This window comes from Amblyomma americanum, chromosome 11, assembly GCF_052857255.1.
Source record: "Amblyomma americanum isolate KBUSLIRL-KWMA chromosome 11, ASM5285725v1, whole genome shotgun sequence".
Taxonomy (NCBI): domain Eukaryota; kingdom Metazoa; phylum Arthropoda; class Arachnida; order Ixodida; family Ixodidae; genus Amblyomma; species Amblyomma americanum.
In genome coordinates this window covers 48,986,496-49,010,022 of record NC_135507.1, presented here as the reverse complement: position 1 = coordinate 49,010,022, position 23,527 = coordinate 48,986,496, and the positions used below count along the sequence as shown (strand labels likewise).

At 48.6% G+C, this 23,527-nt stretch overlaps 1 protein-coding gene across 6 annotated transcripts in view; it reads right to left on the bottom strand.

The window, feature by feature from the left end:
- Stacl (SH3 and cysteine-rich domain-containing protein) overlaps window positions 1-23,527 on the bottom strand; it is a 348,123-nt gene that overhangs the window by 54,917 nt on the left and 269,679 nt on the right. For all 6 annotated transcript variants that reach the window (XM_077644121.1, XM_077644119.1, XM_077644120.1 and 3 more), the window contains 2 exons: window positions 11,613-11,810; window positions 2,021-2,190 (listed from right to left, as the gene is read on the bottom strand). In XM_077644121.1, coding sequence (XP_077500247.1) covers window positions 2,021-2,190; window positions 11,613-11,810 — 368 coding nt within the window. The remainder of the gene's footprint in view (window positions 1-2,020; window positions 2,191-11,612; window positions 11,811-23,527) is intronic.

Below are 23,527 nucleotides of genomic sequence, written 5' to 3'. Positions count from 1 at the left end.
CAGCGTGCATGGGAGTGTTATTATGGATTTTAACTTCTTATATATCCACAATATTTAGGGAAAGCCTTATTGTAACATATTTCTTCCAATTTTATTTTGTTCAATGCCCATTTCAGCGACATTCGTGCATCGAACCATTCGTTGAATGCCAGCATTTAGTTCATAATCCTAGAACTCACATCCTAGAACTGTTTGGCGGCACACAATATGTGTTCTAGTTATTGATTTTTTATTTGCTCCTTTTACCGTTGATTTTACATACCCAAGAATTCTGGCCGAAAGCATTTATGAAGGGGAAAGAGTTTGTGAACGCATTTTTTTTCATATATTGTAAGCTTTAACTATAACAATCAATGTAACCGCAGATCTCTGGAGGGCAGTCTTGTAGTTTTTCTATTCACGTTTTTGCTATTGTCAAAAGCGTTCCCCATTGGTTTTCTATGGCTGTCTTGACTGCTCGATGCGAGTGATGGAAACGCTTTAAAAGACTGTGATACACATCGGATGAATGAATCACAACCTTCAATATTTCCATAACAGTACTTTACAATTTTCTAATAATTGAAAATTTTTGTCCAAGAATTTTGGAAATGTAGCGCGTTTGCTATGTAAAGCGAATTTTGACTTTTCTGACCTGTGTCTGTAGCCTGTGGCTTGTTCGGAAGTTTCCACGATTTTCTTGCTCAATCGTTTACTTTGCGTCAACGTAAGAATATTTCGCACAATAGGAAGTGTGAGCCAATATAAGGAAAGATACAGAAGTAAACCTGTAGTGGACGTTGTTGTTGTTGTTGCCTTCAAACAATGCTGGCACATAGCCAGTGCGGGGGAGTGGCCAAGACACAGGCGGTTAATTGAGTGGTACAGGAACGTTTCGACAGGAAAAAGGAGTAACAGAATGTAGGCTGATAGACTGGAAGACGCAAGGACAGAGGTCCTGTTAACTAGGATATCGAAGACGGGACAATGGCTTAATGTGCATAGTAGTATACAATGCCTGTAATGTTTCCGTTTCGCACTGACTGAGAGCCGGGAAAAGTGGACGTAAAGTGGACATTGAGCCCTTTTCTTCTTCCAAGCTTCATATTACTTTTACCATGAACCAACTAGTCTCAATCAAGAGTTTTACATGAGGCGAGTTTGATGAAGACCACGTACTACTGTACGTGTGCAAGTCTTGTTACTCTTTGTCGGAAATGATTAAAAGGTCATCATGAGGGACAATGAGAAGGAAGAAAATCTTGCAAATTTGTATGCAAATAGAAAAGGCTAATGGCCAAGTTTAAAGCTGCCAGTCAAGTTTCATGCTGTGTGAGACGCAATGTATAACCTTGCTAGGTATGTGCCTACATTTAGAGTCCAGATAAGAGCCTGAAGTTGCGTCGGCCGTCGGTTGTAAGGCGGATCATGGCAGGGGCCAACGTTTACTGTTGGCACGGACAGGGGAATACACGAAGCACATGGTCGAACGATTCGAACAGCTGGCGAAAAAATCATCTGCGCAGGCCTCGAGTTTGATGAGGAAGAGGTACCACCGTCGAGTGCAAGTCTTTACCTTTAGAAGACGCTCATCCGTCATCACATAATAATTAGCACCGGTTCCTGCGCAATCAAATGACACCTTCCTTGAGTAGTAATTGTGTGGAAATTCCCGAACTCAGCATGAAGCTCTGGAACCTTCGCATTACCATGGTTGGCCAGTCTTCCTTTGTAAAGTAACTCAAAGGTACCGACTCGGTATTATGAATTGCAAATGTGCTTTTGTACAGCAGCGTGGCGGTGAAGCACCTCTTTGTGTTCAAGTTGCAGCATAAGCTCATTGCTCCCTCCCACGATTAATTTCGTGTGCAGAACTCAGTAACCTTCAGCTCAGGTTACCGAAAAAAAAAATGTCTTAGCTCATGCACGCCACCTTTTGAAGAAAATACGAACTGATTGCCAGTATAGAGAGTAATGCATCTCCGCGCAAATCGTTCCCGCGTGGAACACTGGCGGGTGCGCGGAGGCGTGGGGCACCCACCTTTGCTGCATGCGGAGCAGGGCGTCCAGCGTGTCCTGCAGCTGTCGCACCTGCACCTCGAGCTGGGCAACGTCCTGCCGCAGGCTCTCGGAGCGCGAAGACACCGATAGCGAAGCCAGCCGGTCAACCACCACCTGCTCGCCCAGAGTAGGCTGCTGCAGCTGAGAGTCCTGCGAGGCGGTGCGCGTCGCCAGTGCGTGTTAGGGCACCGCATCGTGTACTCGCAGATGCCAAAACACCTGCTCGTCGCAATGTTGAGAGCAGGTGCAGAAAGTTCGCGCAATCAGTTCCACTATGCCTGTCAGGTGCACACAGAGGTTTAGCGAGGAACGAAATGACACCCAGATAACGCTTTTGGTTACAGACAGATGTTTAAACACCTGCTCGCCGGATTGTTTACAGCAGGTGTCGAAAGTTCGCGCTGTCAGTTCCACTGTGCTTGTAAGGTGCACACAGAAGTTTAGCGAGGAACGCAATGACACCCAGATAACGCTTTTGGTTACAGGCAGATGTTAAAACACCTGCTCGCAGGATTGTTGAGAGCAGGTGCCGAAAGTTAGCGCTGTCAGTTGCACTATGTTTGTAAGGTGCACACAGAAGTTTAGCGAGGAACACACGATACCCAAGGAAGGTTTTCGGTTACAGGCAGATGTTAGAACACCTGCTTACCGGACTGTTGCGAGCAGGTGTAGACAATTTGCACTACCAGTTCCACTGTGCTTGTCAGGTGCCCGAAGAAGTTTAGCTAGGAGCACAGCGACACCAAGGGAGTGCCTTCGGAGGCAGATGTTAAAACACATGCTCTTCGAACATTTGAGAAGTGCAGAAATCTCGTGTTACCACTTTCTACGTGCTTGTGAGTGGTAGCACCCGTCGAAAGCATGTGGGGCACAATTTGAAAGAAAATGAATTAATTTCATCGCTGCTTTTTTTACGTAGCAAGAATATATTTAGGCATTCTAATTATGAGTGTACCATTTATACAGGGCGGCAACAAATATAAGCATATGAGCCTTGGATCGAAACAAATGTGTGTTTTCGCCAAAATCAATAAGTGACTGCGGGTGTGCAAGTATGCCGATACGCTGCCTGTATTCTTGAGTTCCTTTTCAAGATTTTTTCACTGAACCTTTGTAAAGCGACGAGTGCCCGACTACTTATTTCGTGTTTCGTCTTTTTCTTCCGCTTGGGAATATTGCCAGGTGGCGTTCGTGGCGCTCGGAAAGAAGACGACGCTCGTGGTGCTCTCGTTTTGAAAGACGTTGAAGTTCGCCGTCTCGCCAACTGAAGGACGTGCTGCCGAGCCCTGCCTTCTAACAGGTCCTCTCTTGTCACCAACACCGTGACAAATCTGGTGGAGGTCGGATCGATCTCATGTCCCGTACCCCAACCGTTAGTCGGAGCTCCAGTCCAATTCCCGTCACGACGCCTGTTCACCGTACTCGCCGCCGGATTCGAGGCTTACCCCCCGAGCCTGTTCCGTCCGGTATGTCCACGGAGCAACCTGCCTTGAGCATCCCAATGCCTGGGGCGTCGACACCCTACTTCACGCTCCAGAACCCCCGCATCCCGAAGTCCTTCCACGGCGACATCTTTGAAGACGTGGAAGACTGGTTGCAGCACTACGAGCGCGTTGCCGCATTCAACCAGTGGGATGACGCCGCCCAGCTCCGGAACGTCTACTTTAGCCTGGAGGACGGCGCTCGGATTTGGTTCGAGAACCGCGAAGATCAGCTGGTCTCTTGGAGTGAGTTCCGGCGTCGGCTCCTAGACACATACGGCAGCTCGGATCGTCGCGAACGGGCAGAACGCGCTCTGCAATCTCGCGTTCAGCTGCCCAATGAAAATGTTGCAGCGTATGTCGAGGACATGACGCGCCTTTTCAGACGCGCGGACCCTGCAATGCCCGAGGACAAAAAACTGCGCCATCTCATGCGTGGCGTCAAGGAGCAACTTTTTGCCGGCCTTGTCCGCAGCCCTCCGAAGACTGTCGCCGAGTTCCTCACTGAGTCTTCCACGATCGAGAGGGTTCTTCAGCAAAGAGCATCCGCGTACGATCGACCCGTATCCGCCGCCTCCGTTTCCAGCGAGTTACCGTTCCACGGCACCGATGCCTCCCGGATACGCGATCTCATACGGTCGATTGTGCACGAAGAAATCCGGCAGCTGTACGGGGCCCCTACCACAGCTCAAAGCTCCATGGCGACCTTTGTCCGCGAGGAGGTGCAGCAAGTGCTCCGGCCGTCCTTACCTGCCGGTGAGGCTCGTCCATCCCCTCCTCCTTTCGCGCCTGACCGTCGTCTCACCTACGCCGAAGCCCTGCAGTCCCCTGCTCCAGCACCGGCGTCCTTCGTTCCGGCTCCTGCTGAAGTGCCGGGGCCGCCTGCACCCGTGCTGCAGTACGTGGAAGCTCCCCGACCGTCCGCGCGCAAAGCCGACGTGTGGCGCACATCCGACAGACGCCCCCTATGCTTTCACTGCGGGGAACCAGGTCACCTGTATCGGCACTGCCCCTACCGCCGTCTGGGCCTCGAAGGGTTTCCCCCCGATTCTCCTCGACCCCGCTATGGCGAACGACCCAGGGCCGTCGCGGATTTTCTTGAAGACCAACGTTGGCAACAGTCTCGTCGCCAGCGGGCTCGATCCCCATCGCCCGGGAGTCGTCCTTCACCTTCTACCGCGAGTTTTTCCCGGGCGGCGCAAGGCCGGTCGCCCAGCCCACGGCGGGAAAACTGCAACCAGCGACCTTAGGGGGTGGGCTCGCTGGACGTCGTTCTGAGGGGGACCCCCCATCGCCGCGGGCACGACATGCCGACGCCTCGCGGGTTCCGAAGTCCGCGGTCACCATTCACTCCGACACAGCGACACTCCCTCGACATAACGACGCTTCGACGGTTCCGAGGTCCGCAGTACCCGTTCGCTTCGACACATCGACACTGACACATGACGGCGCCTCACCGATTCAGACGCCCGCATTCTCCGATACTTCCGACGCACTGACCCCATTAGAAAGCACACGCCACGCCGACGAACTACCGGTGGCACAGCCTGCAGACAACGACGCCTGTGCCCGATCATCCTCTCCGGAGCCTGCATCTCGTGAGCGGCTTTCCTTAGACATACCTGTGATGCTGGATGGTCGCCACGTTCGAGCGTTATTAGATACTGGTGCTGATTATTCGATTTTAAGCAGCCAGCTCGCCGCCGTCCTCAAAAAGGTTCTCACGCCATGGGCTGGCACACACGTTCGCACTGCGGGCGGTCATTTGATTGCACCTCTCGGCATGTGCACCGCCCGAGTTCAAATCCGGGAGTCCACATTTGTCGTCTGCTGTCTTGTTCTGAATAACTGTTCGCGCGACCTCATCTTAGGTGTCGACTTTCTGCGTGAATATGGGGCGATTATTGACCTACGCGATAACAAGGTCACGTTTTCAACTGAGAGTGCTGTCGCCCTCCCCAACGCGCCGCGACCAAGCCAGACACTTCGAGTTTCTACGGACACAGTCACCCTGCCGCCTCGAACCAGCGCCTTCATTACGGTTGAGTGCGAATCATTTCAAGACGGTGACGCCATCGCCGAAACCAACCTGTCATTACTGTTGACGCAAGGCGTGTGCGTGGCCCGCAGTCTGATCCATCTTCACAGTGGCCAGTCACAGGTACTTGCTACCAATTTTTCGCACGAGCATCGGCATCTTTTTCGCGGCACTTCCGTAGCCTTTATCGAACGCATCTCCGATGTTTCCGAGTGCTTCTCCTCAGAACCAGTGCAGCCTCCTTTTCCCCTCGAGAGCCTCGATGTCAACTCCGCGCTGTCAACCAGCCAACGGGAGCAGCTGTGTGCACTATTGCTCGAATTCAGACAGTGTTTCGCCTCCTCGTCGAAAGTGCGTCAAACTACCATAGCCAAGCACCACATCGTGACGTACGATGACGTACACCCGATCCGTCAACACCCCTATCGGGTATCGTCTACAGAGCGCGAAGTCATTAAGTCCCAAGTTAAGGAGATGCTCGAAGATGACGTTATTCAGCCTTCCAACAGCCCATGGTCCTCGCCGGTCGTCCTCGTTAAAAAGAAAGACGGCACCCTCCGTTTCTGCGTCGATTACCGGAAGCTGAATGCAGTCACGAAGAAGGACGTTTACCCATTGCCACGTATTGACGACTCTCTCGACCGCCTTCGGCGCGCTCGTTATTTTTCGTCCATCGACCTAAAAAGTGGCTACTGGCAAATTGAGGTCGATGAGCGGGATCGTGAGAAGACGGCCTTTGTCACTCCCGACGGCCTTTATGAATTTAAAGTTCTACCTTTCGGTCTTTGTTCTGCGCCTGCCACATTTCAGCGGATGATGGACACTGTCCTTTCTGGTCTTAAATGGCAGTGTTGCCTAGTCTATCTCGACGACGTGGTGGTTTTCGCCGACTCATTTAGTCAACACCTTGATCGCCTGCGGACGGTCCTCGAAGCCCTTCGTTCAGCTAACCTGACATTGAAGCCTCAAAAATGCCACTTCGGTTACCAGGAGCTGAAATTTCTCGGCCATGTCGTCAGCGCCGCCGGCGTGAAGCCCGACCCCGACAAGCTGGCCGCGGTTGCGGAATTTCCACTGCCACGTGACAAGAAAGCTGTTCGGCGCTTCCTAGGGCTCTGCAGTTACTATCGGCGTTTTATCGAAAATTTCGCTGACCTCGCAGAACCGCTGACTCGCCTCACCCGTGACACCACACCTTTTGTTTGGTCCCACGAGCAAGAAATGGCTTTCGCCGAGCTCCGCCTGCGACTTCAAACGCCGCCCGTTCTTGCCCATTTTGATGAGCGAGGTGACACTGAGATACACACCGACGCCAGCAACATCGGCCTCGGCGCGGTTCTCGTGCAACGCCAGGATGGCGTTGAACGAGTCATCGCTTATGCAAGCCGCGCTCTGTCACGCGCAGAGATGAACTATTCGACGACAGAAAAAGAATGCCTCGCCATTATTTGGGCTGCTGCGAAATTTCGCCCCTATCTTTATGGACGCCCTTTCAAAGTGGTCACTGACCACCACTCCTTGTGTTGGTTGACCAACCTGCGTGACCCGTCTGGACGCCTGGCGCGATGGAGCCTTCGCCTGCAGGAGTTTGACCTCACCATTGTTTATAAGTCCGGACATAAGCATGAAGACGCCGACACCCTCTCTCGTGCGCCTGTCGAACTCGCAACCCCCGACACGGACGACGACATCAGTTTCCTTGGGGCTATCAATTCTTCTGATTTCTCAACCCAACAACGCGCCGATCCAGTGCTACGACCCCTCATCGATTATTTGGAAGGCCAGCCAGCCACCGTTCCTAAATGTTTTTCTCGACACCTGTCGTCGTTTTCCCTGCAACGAGGCGTGCTCTATAAGAAGAACCCTGGTTCCAGTTCGCGCGCGTATCTCCTCGTCGTGCCGACAACACTTCAGGAGGAAATACTTTCTGCGTGCCATGACGAACCAACCTCTGGCCATTTAGGATACTCTCGGACGCTTTCCAGAATCCGCCAGCTGTGCTACTGGCCCAAACTCGCCACTGTTGTCAAACGCTATGTGCAGAGCTGTCGGCAATGTCAGCGCCGTAAGGCCCCGACCGCCAAGCCTCCGGGACTCCTCCAACCTATTGCACCACCACGCGCCCCATTCGATCAGGTCGGCATTGACCTTCTCGGTCCGTTCCCTTTGTCCTCGGGTGGCAACCGGTACATCATCATTGCCACAGACTACCTCACTCGATACGCCGAGACCAAAGCCTTACCCCGTGGCACAGCGTCCGAGGTTGCGGATTTCTTCGTGCATCAGATCGTACTTCGGCACGGCGCCCCGACCTACGTCATTACCGACCGAGGAACCTCATTTACTTCCCAGATGATGGCCGAAATTTTTCAGCTAAGCGGGACGACCCACCGGAAAACTACTGCTTACCACCCGCAGGCAAATGGGCTGACAGAGCGGCTTAATAAGACTATGGCGGACATGCTGGCGATGTACGTCGATGTACAACACAGGAATTGGGATACGATCATACCGTACGTGACATTCGCCTACAACACAGCAGTTCAAGAGACGACCCGTTTCACACCGTTCCGCCTCCTCTACGGCAGGGAGGTTCAGACGATGCTCGACGCAATGCTCCCTTGCGCAACCGATGACCATCTTTCTGCTGACGCTGAGGAGTTTACCCACGAAGCCGAGCAGGCTCGTCAGCTAGCCCGTATTCACATCACCCAGCAACAAGACAAAGACTCGCGGCGATACAACCTCCGGCACAGACAAGTCTCCTACCATCCCGGCGACCAGGTTTGGGTATGGATACCTGTTCGACGACGCGGCTTGTCCGAAAAACTCATTTGCCGCTATTTCGGTCCCTACAAAGTCTTGCGGCGCGTCAGCGACGTTAATTACGAGGTAGAACCGGACGCTGAACTTTCCCAGCAGAGAACCCGTCGAAAGCCCCGTCCAGAGATCGTCCATGTTTTGCGCCTGAAGCCGTATTTGGCACGGGGACCCACCCAGAATCTTCGTGCCTCTCTTGTGTGATTAATTGTGCTTGTGTGTGCTTGTGTGTGTGCTTGTGTTCGCACGCTCTTCTGCGCGTGTTTTTTTTTTTTTTTAAGAGGGGAGGAATGCCAGGTGGCGTTCGTGGCGCTCGGAAAGAAGACGACGCTCGTGGTGCTCTCGTTTTGAAAGACGTTGAAGTTCGCCGTCTCGCCAACTGAAGGACGTGCTGCCGAGCCCTGCCTTCTAACAGGTCCTCTCTTGTCACCAACACCGTGACAATATGAATTTCTATGAAAAAGCATAACCTGCTGACTTACTACATCGTTAAAAGCTATAATTTTGTCTTTTCATGCTATAATACCAAATTGGACAGAACAGTGATGCCAGTAACAAGACATCGTTATGGGCTGTCGCGTCTGAACTAATATTTTTAAATATAAATTTCTTCTATAGACAAGAACCAGCTTCCATTGTAAGCTACAATGAGCACTGGCAGCATTACCAGCTTGCTTTAAGTATTTTGTATTTTAAATGTGAAGGTATAAACGAAATTTTGGTTCTTTTCGGTTTAGCTAAATTGTATTGAATCCATGCATATGCCGCTTTTTTCTCTTCTTAGTGTTTCTTGTGCCAAATATCTAATCTGCCTTATTTAGTATGATATTGGTGCTCCTGCCTGGAACTACCAAGGCTGGCAGAATTGAATAAATAAGAAGAATGAAATAAAATAAACTTATGCCTTTCGTGATTGTGGGACACTGATGCTAAGGAAGACCTCATGACACCCTTTTCTGTCCAACTTGCATCTCGGAAGATTTATGTTTACATGTTTCGTCTAGATCTCTACCAAATAATAAATAGGATGCGTCCTCCTCTATCCGGGCTTATCGTTTGCTTCCAAATACATAACAGTCTTACCGCGAAATGATCTGCTCCTGGTTTGCTTTCAAAAACACAGGCGCCGGGCACTGGCATGCCGCGGTTTGCGTTTCAACAATTGCAGACCACATTGTCATAGGACTCGTAAAAAACGTCTCCAGCCCTTACAACGTTCCTCATGGGCAGCCCTATCGCTTCAGTTCTATTAAGAGAAACTCCCGGTTTATAACTAAGTTGGAAAATGATATACAAATCAGATTATCAGCGTGGCAGAAATTCCTGTAGAATGGCGGTGTGTCATGAAACAGGACTAAAAATTTGCTACTACACTAGCACCATCTAGGCCTACTCAGGTTTAATCGTGGTCCCACCGCACTGGTTTTCAAGAGTTCTTGAGGTGGAGATGAAACGGGTTAAGAGCAACAATGACACCATGTCGCGCGGTAGGTATGACCACAGATGCTCCGGAGCGCACACGTCTACTTTTTACTCCTTACTGTTTAGAGTGTAGGAAGTTCGTGGGGATGAGGGATCCACAGAAGGCACAGGACAGAGCTAATTGGGGGGGGGGGGGGGAGGGGTGGTCAGGGTGAGAGGCTTTCGTCCTGCAGTAGATATAGTTAAGCATATTTTTGTGTTGGTAAACTGCGTACTGACGTCAGTACCTTTTGTTGTTCTTACAAAACGTGCTTAAATACGAAATGAAAAGACTGTTTCTACACGAAATGTTCCAGAACTGGGAAGTGGAACACTAGCGCCCTAAGTACAACCTACACATGACTTTTCCTGCGTTACACTCTAAGCGAAAAAGAACTGAAAGGGGGTGAGAGGTTAGTCTCCTTGGAGACGAACTGATTTGCCACAACCATTAGTCCTTTTGGGGATAAACTGCAAAGGGTGTAACTGTTCGTCCCCTAGGAAAGGTGCAAAAGTTAGTCCCAGGGAGCAGCCTTTTCAAGAAGAAAATGCAAACTAAGCGCGATTTGCAGTGGAAATTAGAGCGGAATTGTCCGGGCGGTAGCACTTATTACATATAACACTTACATAAACCACTACCACTTATTAGAACAAGAAAAGTTTGGTTTGGTTTACAGGGGTTTAACGTCCCAAAGCGACTCAGGCTATGAGGGACGCCGTAGTGAAGGGCTTTTGGAAAATTTCGACCACCTGGGGTTCTTTACCGTGCACTGACATCGCGCAGTACACGGGCTTCTAGAATTCCGCCTTTATCGAAATTCGACCACCGCGGCCGGGATCGAACCCGCGTCTTTCGGGCCAGCAGCCGAGCGCCATAACCACTCAGCCACCGCGGCGGCTAGAGAACAAGAAAGGAAACGGAAATCGACACACATGAGAATACCAGGATTCGAACTCACTACCTTTGAATCGGGAACCAAGGTGTTAAGGTGAAGGTTCCCGGGCAAATCATGTTTGTTGTGGTCGTGTTCAAAAATTACGGGAAGATCGACATCTCATGCGACAATTCTGCGAAAGAAGTTGCGTTATCTTGGATGGTTACTTTGATCTGTTTGCTCTACTGAATGCTTTTACTGTAAGCAGGGGCTTCACACACGCGACGGACTTCATTTGGAGAGTGAGGATGGGCAAATGTGGGTCAAGGATGGGCAGCCCTCCAGGTAATAGAGTGCAGTGAGGAGGTGGCTACTGTGAGGTGCTTCTGAAGAGCAGCCGGCTTTTCTATTGCGTCTGATTCAATTAAATTTGGCAGTCGTTATTTGTTCTACTACCGTGTGGGCTTCTAGCCATTGGTGGCCTTGCAGAGAGCAGAATAAGATGGATTGGGGGTGGGTGGCGCTTCTTTAAGGTGGAGGTGGGTTGGTGGATGTACTGAGGTAGTGGGCGGGCAGCCCTCTAGCTTGGGCGGTGCCGGGACGGAGTATGGTGGGTGGTAGTTCTGGAGGATGGAGGTTCCTCGCTTGCGCTAGAGGCTTCACTTCGACAGAGAACACATTCTAAACCCCACCGAAGGTAGGTGCAACTCCGAGCGGGCGCGATCACGTGATCACGACACCAACGACGACAACGTCAAAATGGGAGAGCTAGGCTGATACAGCTAGCGCTGTCGCACAATTTTCGCTATTGTGCTTAGAGATGGACAAAGTTGCTGTGGAGAACTTTTGCCAGGAAATAGCATTCGGGTGCACTGTCACAAGCAGCGGCCCTCTCACCCCTGACGACACGGATTCGGTGTCGGATCTGGGTGGAACGAACGGGTGCCGAGGAGGCGTGGCAGGCAGCACCGCAGCGGCCGGGTTGCGAGGGTCCGAGGAGCACAGGGTGCGCACGAAGCCCGCCAGGTCGCTGCGGGCGTTGACGGCGCGGCATGAGGCGCCCACGGCTTCGTAGTGCTCCGCCTGCTCCCGGGCCTGCAATCAATCAATCAATCAATCAATCAATCAATCAATCAATCAATCAATCAATCAATCAATCAATCAATCAATCAATCAACCAATCAATCAATCAATCAATCAATCAATCAATCAATCAATCAATAACTCAATCAATCAATCAATCAATCAATAGATCAGTCAGTCAATCAACCAACCAATCAATCAATAGCTCAGCCAATCAATCAATCAATCAATCAATCAATCAATCAATCAATCAATCAACTAACCAACAAATCAATCAATCAATCAGACAATCAGTCAATGAGCTAATTAAGTCAGTGGTTATACCAACGGATTGATCCACAGATCAAACAGTGAGTAAATGATCGATCAAACAAACAAAATAAATTAATTCATGTCTAGCACTCTTGGACAAAAGTTTTGAATATTGAAAGACTGTAAGGTGCTAACGTGGAAATATTGAAGATTTTGTTCCATTCTTCCGGTATTTAGTAAAATTCTATTCATGTAGTGTTTCCATCACTGGCGTCAAGCAGTCAAAACTGAAGAAAACCAATGGGGAACGCTTTTGGAGGTAGTAAAAACGTGAATGGCAAAGAAAAAATGCAAGCCTGCCGACGGGAGATATCTTAGGATATATCGATTGTTATAGTGAGATCTTGCTATTTAAAAGAAAATCTCTGTTCATATATTCTTTCCGGTTCAAAAAATGCTTTTGTCTAGAATTTTTGGGCGTGCAATACGTATATTTGGCACCCCTTTTTTGTCTGCTCGCACATGCTAGGTCAACTTGTCTGCGTGCAGGCTAGCATATCAAATTCGATCAATGCAATCGATTCGCCGCACGCACGGGACAGCCACTAGACTAAGCTATTGATTTATGAAGGCAAATAACAGGCTGACTGCCAGCCTGGATGGAGTATGCTTGTGTCGAAAGTTCGATACAAATGCGTTCGTTCAATAGCAGTTACTTTCCAAACAGAGAGCAAACGCATCGGTAACTCAGCTTGTTTGCCAACCCCTAAGCACGCCAAGCAACGAACGACATATCGGCCTCAGATGCCGAGACGCCTTCAATGCGGGCTAATCGGTGCTGTCCCATGAGCACAATTATAGCGCAGGGGGTGCACCACACTCTCTGCCTTGTCTACACACAAATCGAAGGTTGCAGCTACCCCTCAGCTTGTCGCTGACCTCACAGAAATATTCTAAACACTGATGCACAAAATGAATTTGTCTCAAGTGGAAGATGCTAACTGAAACGAACTGTGGCCTTTCCAAAAGGAGCACATCATCTTGCCGACTATTCGCGAATGATCCATATGAGAAAAGGATGTTCTTTTTTATAATACTAAAAATAGGGTATAAAAGACTCGTCCCGGCTGCTGAAAATTTCGCCTATTACTCGGGCATGTGATATGCAGCCGCCGAAAATAAAGAGGATAGCGAGGGTTATTCAAGCCGTTTATGGTAAATTCTTTACTGCAATATCAAATTCTGTTTAAAAGTAATTATATATTAAATATGGTCTTGGACTTAAAAGTAATAAAGAAGTAGATGTGATCACCCACGTGACATGTGGTTAACATCACTATCATCATCCACACCATCATCATGTGACACGATCAGCCTTACTAAGCCCACTGCAGGGCAAATGCCTCTCCCATGTCTCTCCAATTAATCCTGTCCTTTGCCAGCTGCGCCCACCGTAATCCCGCAAACAAACCAATTAAAAAGGGCTCATTGCCAGGAACAATACTGTTCATCAAATGCTTAATGCGTCTGCTAATGGCGAAAAATGAGGTATAAAATTTTCCTTAAGAAACAGAATGCATAAAAATTGTAAATAATCCTTAGGCCTTGCAAGCTATGTCTTGCATCATATATTCCGCAATCTTGCACCGCGCCTAGAGCCTCTTTGGCTTGCGCGCACCATCTATTGAGAGCCATTAAAACTGAACGCGAAACCCAGGCCCACGAAACCGAGGTGGCGCAGCACAATGACGTCCCATTTCTAGAATACTTGTCTATAATAATGTGAGTAAGGACTGGCTAGAAAGAAGAACAGCAGTTAACAATTTTTTGTTCTCTTGTGGGCCTAATTATCCTTAATTTTGAATGGCATAGCTTCATTTTAGCGGCGCTCCCGAGTCCCTAACAAAGCCCTTTGTCCTTTCGAACGCGCCAACGCCACCTAGTGATACTCACTAGGAAGCTCGCGAGTCGGGATAGTACAAAGGCTGGTCGGCAGGCGACGCCACTCCCACGTTTCGCACCAGGTAGATGGCGCGCGCATTGCGCCGATCGAAACGCGGCTCGAGCACTGTTACTACTATCTTTCCTTTCTTCTCTGACTGCTCGGAAAGCACTTGAAGCGTAATTGATCAAAACTCGCCTGTAATACCCTTTCGTTTGGGCTTGACGAGATTGCGAAGTCGTCCGATGCTTTCGAGTTACGTTACAGACGACACATCGCTAGCCAGGCTGTCGGGACTCATTTTACTCGCACCTGATGCACAAAGCCTTAGCGCAAGAAAATAAGTTAACGCAACCAAATACAATGGCAAAAAATAACTGGTTCTTTCTGTGTCAGATACACTTAATACTATCTGTTGAAGACAATGAAGAACAGAGTGAACCGGGTAGCAAGCGCGAGCACAGACGACAATGAAGATCGACACCTCCAACCCCTGATAACTGATGAAGTTGATAACTGTCATGTTGTGAGGCAAACAACAACTGCCGGAGTGTTCTTCTTGGGTGAACGTTTAATTGAAGTTAACCAGCATCGATAAGGTGCCACCTGCTAATCACAGAGGCCGCACGCACCGGAAACGAATATTTTGTAAGCCAGAAAGTAAAAAAAAATAAAACGAAATACAGGTGTCGCCAACACCGGCCGTTATCGCAACTAAAACTCATCCTTCGACACCGATTTTGCTCGCGGATCCCAGAGGCTACGATCCAGCGCCATCCACTTTGAAACGGCAGCAACCCGTTCTTTTCTGTAAGGACGTCACGAGTTTGATTCGGCTGGAGAGATTTTTTAAATCCAATTTTTCTCGCCTTAATCTGCTTTTTACTTCCGGACAAACGTCAGCATAGTCAGATAGAGCCAGAGAATCAATTCTTACTGAGATAAATAGACGGATAAGGTTGTCCTCAGCGTCCCTAAAGCACTTCCAATCAAAAAGTACAAGAGGGCCTGTCCCAGCATACGACAAAAACTTTTGTCGTCCTGCGGTTACGACAAACTTTTCTGTTGTATTGCGAAGATGTCTGTGGTCACAAAAGCGCCTCTCTCGTTACGACAGGGAACAGCACAGTACGACAGAAAATCCTGTTGTTACTAGAAACATTTCTGTTGTCGGGTCCCAAAATAATATAGCAAAGTTTGTTGCGAAAACAAAACATTTTCTACACGTGAAAAGACGTACTCAGTCTTAATTGTCGCTATGGCTAGAAGATGCATTTCTCACTTAACCCGACTTTATTTTGATAATGAGCCCCTCCTTATGTTTGTGAAGGGCCTTGTTTTATTGCTAACCAATTGGTTCTAGACATATCGACTTCCCTTATACTTTGCGATTGCGATTGCAAGGTTCAGTACTGTTTAAGTGAAGCTGAATAAGTCAATATGAAGCGACTAAAATTGACACAACAGCAACCTCACTGACCGGCATCCTGATACGGACAAATCTCCCACACGCTGGACTAGAGATCGCCGATAAACTTAATAAGAATGCTGGCGAGCGGAGGTTGAGATGATCAGTGAACCTTTATATAAATGCAAAATATATTCTTTGCAAGCTGATGACCGTGTCCAGGGCAAATAAAAAGGCAACCTAACATATTCCTACGTGCGTCAGTATACGATATACTGAAGAGCTTCGGCGTTGCTACGGGCGTTAATAAAAACGTTTCCAGGTGACATCCGTACCAAGTTTACTTTGGGTATGGGATGACTGAAATTCGGCGTCTTGTGCTTCTTCGCTGGATATCTGGTTTCAAACACAAGATCCTTGTCATCTGGGTGTGACCTGAACTCCACTGAACTTATTGACCAATGGGCTGGCACATCAATATTTCGGTCCTTACGAGGGGTCAACATTCAGGACCAACGCAGTCACGTTGGTGTTGATCAAACAGGAAGAACATGGTTCAAATGGCAGCCATACGAATGCGCAGTTCAGTACCGTCGTTAAGCAGAAATAAGTGAAACGGAATAAATGAAACGGCTACCCAGCCGTGCTGCTGCGTGAGCTTCTCTGACAGGCCGCAGGTACTGATGCCTGCTTCAAGCAAGTTGTCCTGGCGGCTTCTATCTGAAGCGTCGAATTAAAAACAAATATCAGACTGTCTAGAATGCCCTTAAGCGCGGAATATCGTGCGGTAGCACTAGTTACGGTGGGCACTTAAGGTCCTTACGTGCTGTGAATGAGAAAGCATCCTATGACCTAAAGGCCTTTGCACCAAAAAGGCCTTAACCATAAAGGCCTATGACTAAAGGCGTTTGACGTAAAGACCCTCACCGCAAACGCCTTTGGTCTAAAGGCCTTTGCAATGAAGGCATTTAACTTGAAGGCCTTCACCCCGGTGTACCCTTCAACTGGGTGAAGGCCTTCTAAGTGCAGACACTTGGCAGGTTGCCCACAACCCGGTGGGCAGGTGGGCCGCCTACCACAAATCAGGCTTCGGCCATGTACAGTCCCGGCCATAATATTACGGAGCACGCTTCGGTGATTCGAACTCTCCCCACACCTTACCTAACGAAAATTAGGAGATACTTCTTATACAGCTTAGCACACGTCACTGGCGCATGCGCCTATGAACAGAAGACGCATTCATATCTCCTCTACAGAACACGTGAGAAGAATTTCAAACGCCGAAGCATGCTCCGTAATATTTTGGCCGCACCTGTACGTACGTGCATGCTGTGCTGTGTTGGGTTTTATGGCCCATAGGCAACTAAGGCCATCATGCGCCAAGCTCGAGGTGTACGTACGTGCGTACGTATGCCAGAAATCGAAAAATGCGCCTAGTAATGCTACTGCAGTAATACCAGCATGGGCCGCGAACGCTTTCAATATTTTACAATTTACTGGTACGGCCAACTAGTAGCAAAGCGAAGCACGAAGTTCACAAATGCCGGCATGGCAACGGTGGTGACAGGATCGCGGCGCCATGCTTTCTCACTATAGTTATCTGCGCGATACCCCACAGCAGCAAGCCGACGGCGGTTTGCTTATGAGCGACCCCTAGCGGAGGACTTCTCTAAAATGCTTAGGGACATGCATTCACATAGCACATTTGTTTCAAGCCTTTCAAGGACAGGGACGCACCATGAACTTCCGCTGTGCTCTTGTAAGCTGCCCCCCAAGCTCGTTAACGAAGACGGCGCGCCAGTGACCTCCGGAGTGTCAGCAAGCGCAACAAAGAAGCGCGCTGCGTCCGACCCGCATTGAACAATGTCGGGCCGATGAGCAAGGCGAACCCTTCACTCAGGGACGTCGATGTTATCGAACGGTCTTGTGTCGACCGTCTTCAGGGGCGTGACAGCCTTGTCTTGTTTACGGGGCCGCTACTTCGAACGCGCGTCGCCAATCGAAGAGGAGAGGGGAAGGGCAGAGAAGGCGGAAGGGGGAGAGTTTTCGGGCCCTAATGCATGTGTTCGGTACCGAAGCGTGGCTCAAATAGGAGCGTCTTTAAATCAAAGAGAAATATTCCACGCACCGAACAGTGCCTTGCATGCAGTAGGTTTACCTTAAAAGTGAAAACAATGAGGTATATATTGAGTGGCGCAAACCAGAGAAATGTCCAGCATGTGGTCTTCATCTTAATTAAGGGGCTCCCTTAATTAGCACTTGCGACTGAGACTAGGCAGGTAATGGATTTGGCCAGCAACAAATATCTTTCGTCCAGATCTGGAAACTGCATCTACAGTGAAAATAACACTCACGGTACCAGTGAAAAACGACCGCTTATAGAACAGTGTTAAGAATGATGTGCACAAGAAAAAGAACTTCGACACTGTGGAGATCTACAGTTTTGCGATGTACGTTATAGACAGTCGATGGCCGTAATTTGCACTTGGATGTGCAGAAGGTCACTCACAAGTTGTAAGTTGAACGGGCTGTCAACATTCTGCATACAAAACGAAATCATTAACACCTAATGCACGGAATGTTGCCGTTGCTTCACCTAATTGAAGATGAGTTTTATTATACGTTGTTTCGACTCAAATGCTGCAACGTCTTCATCCTGCGAAGAAAACTTCTGCCACAACTGTAAGATCTCCTCTAGAACCTGCTCTTAGAAATTTTCCGCCGTCCCGAAGACCAGGGACACCTCCTAGCGAAACCCCCCCTCCCTTTACGTCCTCTCCCACAGTAATAAGTAAACCCAAGAGACCAAAAATATGCAATCAGTAAAGGTGTAAATCAATCATTGAAGGTGCCATTGAATCGAACCTGATGAGGAAGGAAGCTTCAGAACGGCGTATTAATTTTGCGCCGTCCGTATTTTTTACTCAAGAACAAAACCTCTAGACGAGGAATAAAAACGTTGTTTAGTTGTGGGTTACCTGACATTATTGCGATTTTTCTTAGACTGTGGACGACCAGGGGTTGTTCTGTTTGTTCAAGAGGCGAAGGCGCACTTTGCAAGGTGTTAATAACAAGGTGAACGAAGTAGACGACGACGACGAAGAAAAGGACCTGGCCAATCTCCTCGTGGGAATGTTCCATGTCTACAGAGGTCAACCACAACAACCCAAACTACAGGAAGGTGGTGCAGTGCTAGACCCGCCGCGCCAACGACACATTCGGTATACAGTCATCGAAATCGATTCCCAAAACAATGACCCGGTGATTAACTTAGAGGTTCTGATGTGTTCCATGAGGGACAACGACGAACCACACCCAGAAGACGGCGTGCGGTTACGAAGAGGCTTTAGCAGGCGCTAATGGCGTTGATGATGGTTTGGTTTATGGGGTTTAACGTCCCAAAGCGACTCAGGCTACGAGGGACGCCGTAGTTGAGGGCTCCGGAAATTTCGACCACCTGGGGTTCTTTAACGTGCACCGATATCGCACAGTACACTGGCCTCTAGAATTTCGCCTCCATCGAAATTCGACCGCAGCGGCCGGGATCGAACCCACGTCTTTCGGGCGAGCAGCCGAGCGCCGTAACAACTCAGCCACCGCGGCGACTGCATGGCGTGCATGACACTAGGTGACAAGGGTACTTCCGTGTTGCTGGACAGTGACAACCTGTGCCTTTGAACCGCCGAGACACAGTTTGCACAACGTAGTGCTCTCGTAGAGACCAGGATACTCCTGAGCCTCGAGCTACCCAGCCGCGACCAGATAAGTGCACTGAGGTGCTCTTCCAGACTGCATGGTTTGTTCCCGGGGGAACATTTGCATCAATACCCTGAATGACAAGTGGGCAGCGCTGCCGGACCTGCGCACAGTACTCTCAATCCAGTCTCTGCTGGTCGAGCCCAACGTGTTCAGCCCTCTCAATGGACACTGGGTCGATACTTGCCAGTACTAGGACAGAGGCGTTTATCTGGAGGCGCATTAACGCACCGGCAGTCGTCACTGTTAACTTAGACGATAGATTGCAGTGAAAGTTCGACATCGGCTTGTCGGGGAAATCGGTAAACGAGTAGCTACAGCCACACGTGTGTACAGGTCTCTCTATAAAGGCTGTCCAAAGTTCTTGGCATCGTCTTCTGGCTCATGTATTCTGGGAGGCAGTGCAGATTAAGGGAGCAAGTTTGCGCCCTCCCAAGCCTCCTAGATAGAGAGGGGGGGCACTGTTCTTCTTGTCCGCCCTGTGTATGCATGCCTACAACTACAGTCACTTGCTGTTCGCAGTTGGACTTCTTTGTGCTTGTCTGCCGCACACGTTAAGCACGAAGTTCCATATTACTGGGACGTAGAAGATGCTCCCATTCTCACAGAGCGCCCGTACATCACAAACGCTACACTTGCAGAAATACGTATCGCACACACAAGTGGATGGGAGAAACGCGGACTCAAAGTTGAACTATAAGGCAGCGACGGGTAACAACGTAAACGCCAACCAGGGCAACTTCGTAAATAGTCGCCTGGGGAACCCCGATACTCTACATACCCGTGTCTCTGGAACAGCGCAGTAGTAAGATGCAGACACTAAACACTGATCTAAACACCGACCACTAAACACCGTCTGGGCAGCATACCATGACTTTGCACAAATTGCATGTTAGTTTTTAGTTCATAATGTCATAACCACTTTGAATAAATGCAAACCCCTATCAACTATAATTAAAGAAGTAGAAAAAGTAAAACCCTGTCGACTATAACTAGAAATAGACCTTCGAGCCATTTTTCAAAATTTTGATTACTGTGCTGTGATTTTCATAAATTCTTTCGAATATACTGCATTATTAATCACATCGTTTTTAAAATTTTTTAAATCTTTGCTCTGTTTTTATTTTGCATTGTGTTCCGCCTACGATTTCTATGATATACTTTTTTTCTCCCTTCACTTTTCAGAGTTTCTTCACCGCTTAGCTGCCCTGAACTTTTGGCTGCTTCATTTTGTCACACTATGTATTGTCGAATGCTATACGTCTCAAATTTCGTTCTCTCCGATTTCAGGGCATGTTGCAGAAACCAAACATAGTGGAGATTTTTTTTTGTCTGCACTCGAATCCGCGTTATCTTCTCCCTTGCTCGCTTTTTATGACGATTATATAAGCATGTGTGTTTTGTTTATTCTTTTTACCACGCAATTTTCGTTGTATTAATTTACGCCTCGCGTGTGCGTAAAAGCATTCCGGTCTGCTGCAATGTAACCTGTTACTGGGTCTTCGCCATGCCACATACGCGGCTTTTAGCCCCGGTATCCTTCCAGTGTTTACTGGAAAATAAAACCAGAATCTGAAGCTGCTTTCAAAACCTACCGCAAGAGGGCTTTTAGTGAGCTCCCCTTCACACAGCGTTGTCAGTGTTCGTAAGTTAGAGGTACTATATAAGCTCCCCAAGGGAGCTAGAGTTCCGGGTTTGTTTTCCATGCGCTGCTCGCGATAACATGGCTTGAGAGCACTCATGCATCTCAGAGAAGCCAACTCCCCCGCAGTAGTTGGCACTCGACCGTGCCGGAATCCCATTGGTTTACCTACTGTCCTGGCGCTTTGTGGGGTTGCTGTTTTGTCCCTGTGCACATTTTTAATGAAGAGTTGTTTTGATTATCTAGAACACACGCGTTTAGGACAAGTTTCCTCTTATCTTCGAAAAGCTAGCGTTAGTGGATTCAGCCGTTCACAGCAGATGGCGCAACAGGCACACTCGGCGAGTGTTTCCGTAATAACTCGTTGACGTATAGGCCTTCGTGCTGCTAGCTCATTAGTAAGTGGATATCTCACTGACTACAAGTGTATTCTTTCTAAGAATAAAGCGAGTTCGAACAGCCATTAATGAGCCGATCGAGCGAGACATTGCCCTAAACACTGTGCCAAGAATGGCGTCTACAGGCAAGAGTGGTGGTTTTTCCTTATAACTTTGATGCTTTGGAGAGCGGACCATTGAGTCACTTGCATGTTCAGTCACTCTATTGCAAACGGAGACGCTTGGCGAGCAGTAAGCTACACACGAGCCTGCATGTAAACATCAGCGCAACTTCGTGAGATCCGGACGTGACGGAGTTGTGCACGGGTAGGTGGAGGTCTGTAACGGTTCAGCTGTCTGTGTTAAGGAACGACGGAGCGAACGTTCACGTGACTGAAGTCCAGCCATGTGGCACCAAGCAAGAACAAGTTTGCGAGGGAAGATGCATGTTTAGGTATTGCAAAGAAGTACCAATAATTATCAGACGTATCTTCAGAAGATACTGGAAATAAGTGGGTATTGGAAACGAGGGACAAGAAGAGGGCAGAATGGGTCAGAGAACAAACACGGATTAATGACACCCGAGTCGAAATCAAGACGAAGAAGTGGGCTTGGGCAAGCCATGTAATGCGAAGGCAAGATAACCGCTGTTCGTTGAGGGTAACGGAGTGGATTCCAACAGAAGGCAAGCGTAGCAGGGGGCGACAGAAGGTTAGGTGGGCGGATGAGATTAAGAAGTTTGCGGTGATACGGTGCCCGCAGCTGGCAAAGTACAGGGTTAATTGGAGAGACATGGGAGAGGCCTTTGTTCAGCAGTGAACGTAGTCAGGCTGATGATGATGATGCTCAAAGAAAAGTTTGAGGAGGTAGATAAGTGGAAACGGGCAGAGACCGTCATCTGTTGTTTTAGGCAGGCAACAGGCTGACCGGTACACAAAAATGTCTACAGGAGAAATTACACAGAACTGCAGTGAATTCCACAGTACTTAGAGTGTGCCAGGCCTCGAGGTACTCCATTTATGCTGTTTTGACCGCCACTAGATTTCTTCTTCGGAGAAGAAATGAAAGTTTCAATGATTCAAACGTTCCCATGCCCACCTTCCACTAAGAGAAAAGACATTGGCCCGAGTTCCACGAAATATTCGTTGAGTGGCAATTTTGGAAAGGCAGGACAGACAAATGCTTATTTCGCAGTAGCAGTAAAAAAAAAATTGCCTCAAGTGAGCACTTGTCATAACAGTAAATTGTGAAAAACGGGTGTACGGGAAAGAAGGTCGGAAAATGAGGACTTGTGGAGAAGGGAGGGGGGGGGGGGGCGCAGCGAGAAATTCATGTGAAAACCGCACCGACCCCCAATGTTTTAAAGACAGCTTAAGATATGTTTTGTACAAGACCTCCCCCCCCCCCCCCCTTCCCCCGCTCATTAGCTTTAAAGAGCTGTGTATACATCCATCCCATAAATTCGGACGGGGCCACTCAGGTAACATGACGGAAAAAGTTTTCACTGACATTGTCCTTCTTCTTTACCTTTTTTTTTCTTTCCGTATTTTTCCCTTTTCGTGTGATGTTCTTTTGTATTTGTTCGCGTATTTATTTACACCCTACCTTAAGTGCTTTGTCTTATCTAAAGTATTTGACGCGTGATGGTCTCTTTGATGGTCTTTCTTTTGCAATTGTTCACAAATTTCTAAAAAAGATTAGAAATTTCAGCGCGAAAGAACAGCTTTCTTCTTTAGCTGCAGCGAAGCGCATACATCTGTGGTTTTGTCGGGACCACGTTTTAGCAAATTCGGTGCATTACACAAACAAAAAGAATAAAATTGTTTCTAGGGACGATCAGTGAGAAAAGTTTGCAGGATGCCAATTCACGGAAAAAAAAATATTGTGCGTTTCGACGCTAGCCAGCCACCTCGTGTTGGCTTTAGTGTATAAAGCACGAATGTATCCTCATGTCTATAAGCTTACCGCTCACCTTCTTTGCCTGCGCACGCATAAATATTTTTTCCCCAGAAATCTGTATCCCGAAAATTTTTGTCCATGACTGTGCATTGAAGGTGGATTTGGAAGGAATAACGCGGTAAGGTAGTTGGTTTGGTTCGTAGGGTTTAACGTCCTAAAGCGACTCAGGCTGTGAGGTACGCCGTAGTGAATGACTGCGGAAATTTCGACCACCTGGGGTACTTTAACGTGCACTGACATCGCACAGTACACGGGCCTCTAGAATTTCGCCTTCATGGAAATTCGACGCCGTGGCCGGGATCGAACCCGCGTCTTTCGGGTCACCAGCCGAGCGCCATAACCACAGATAGTGTTTTCGGGTTTCGTGTTAACGGGTTACACGGCTTTTTGGTC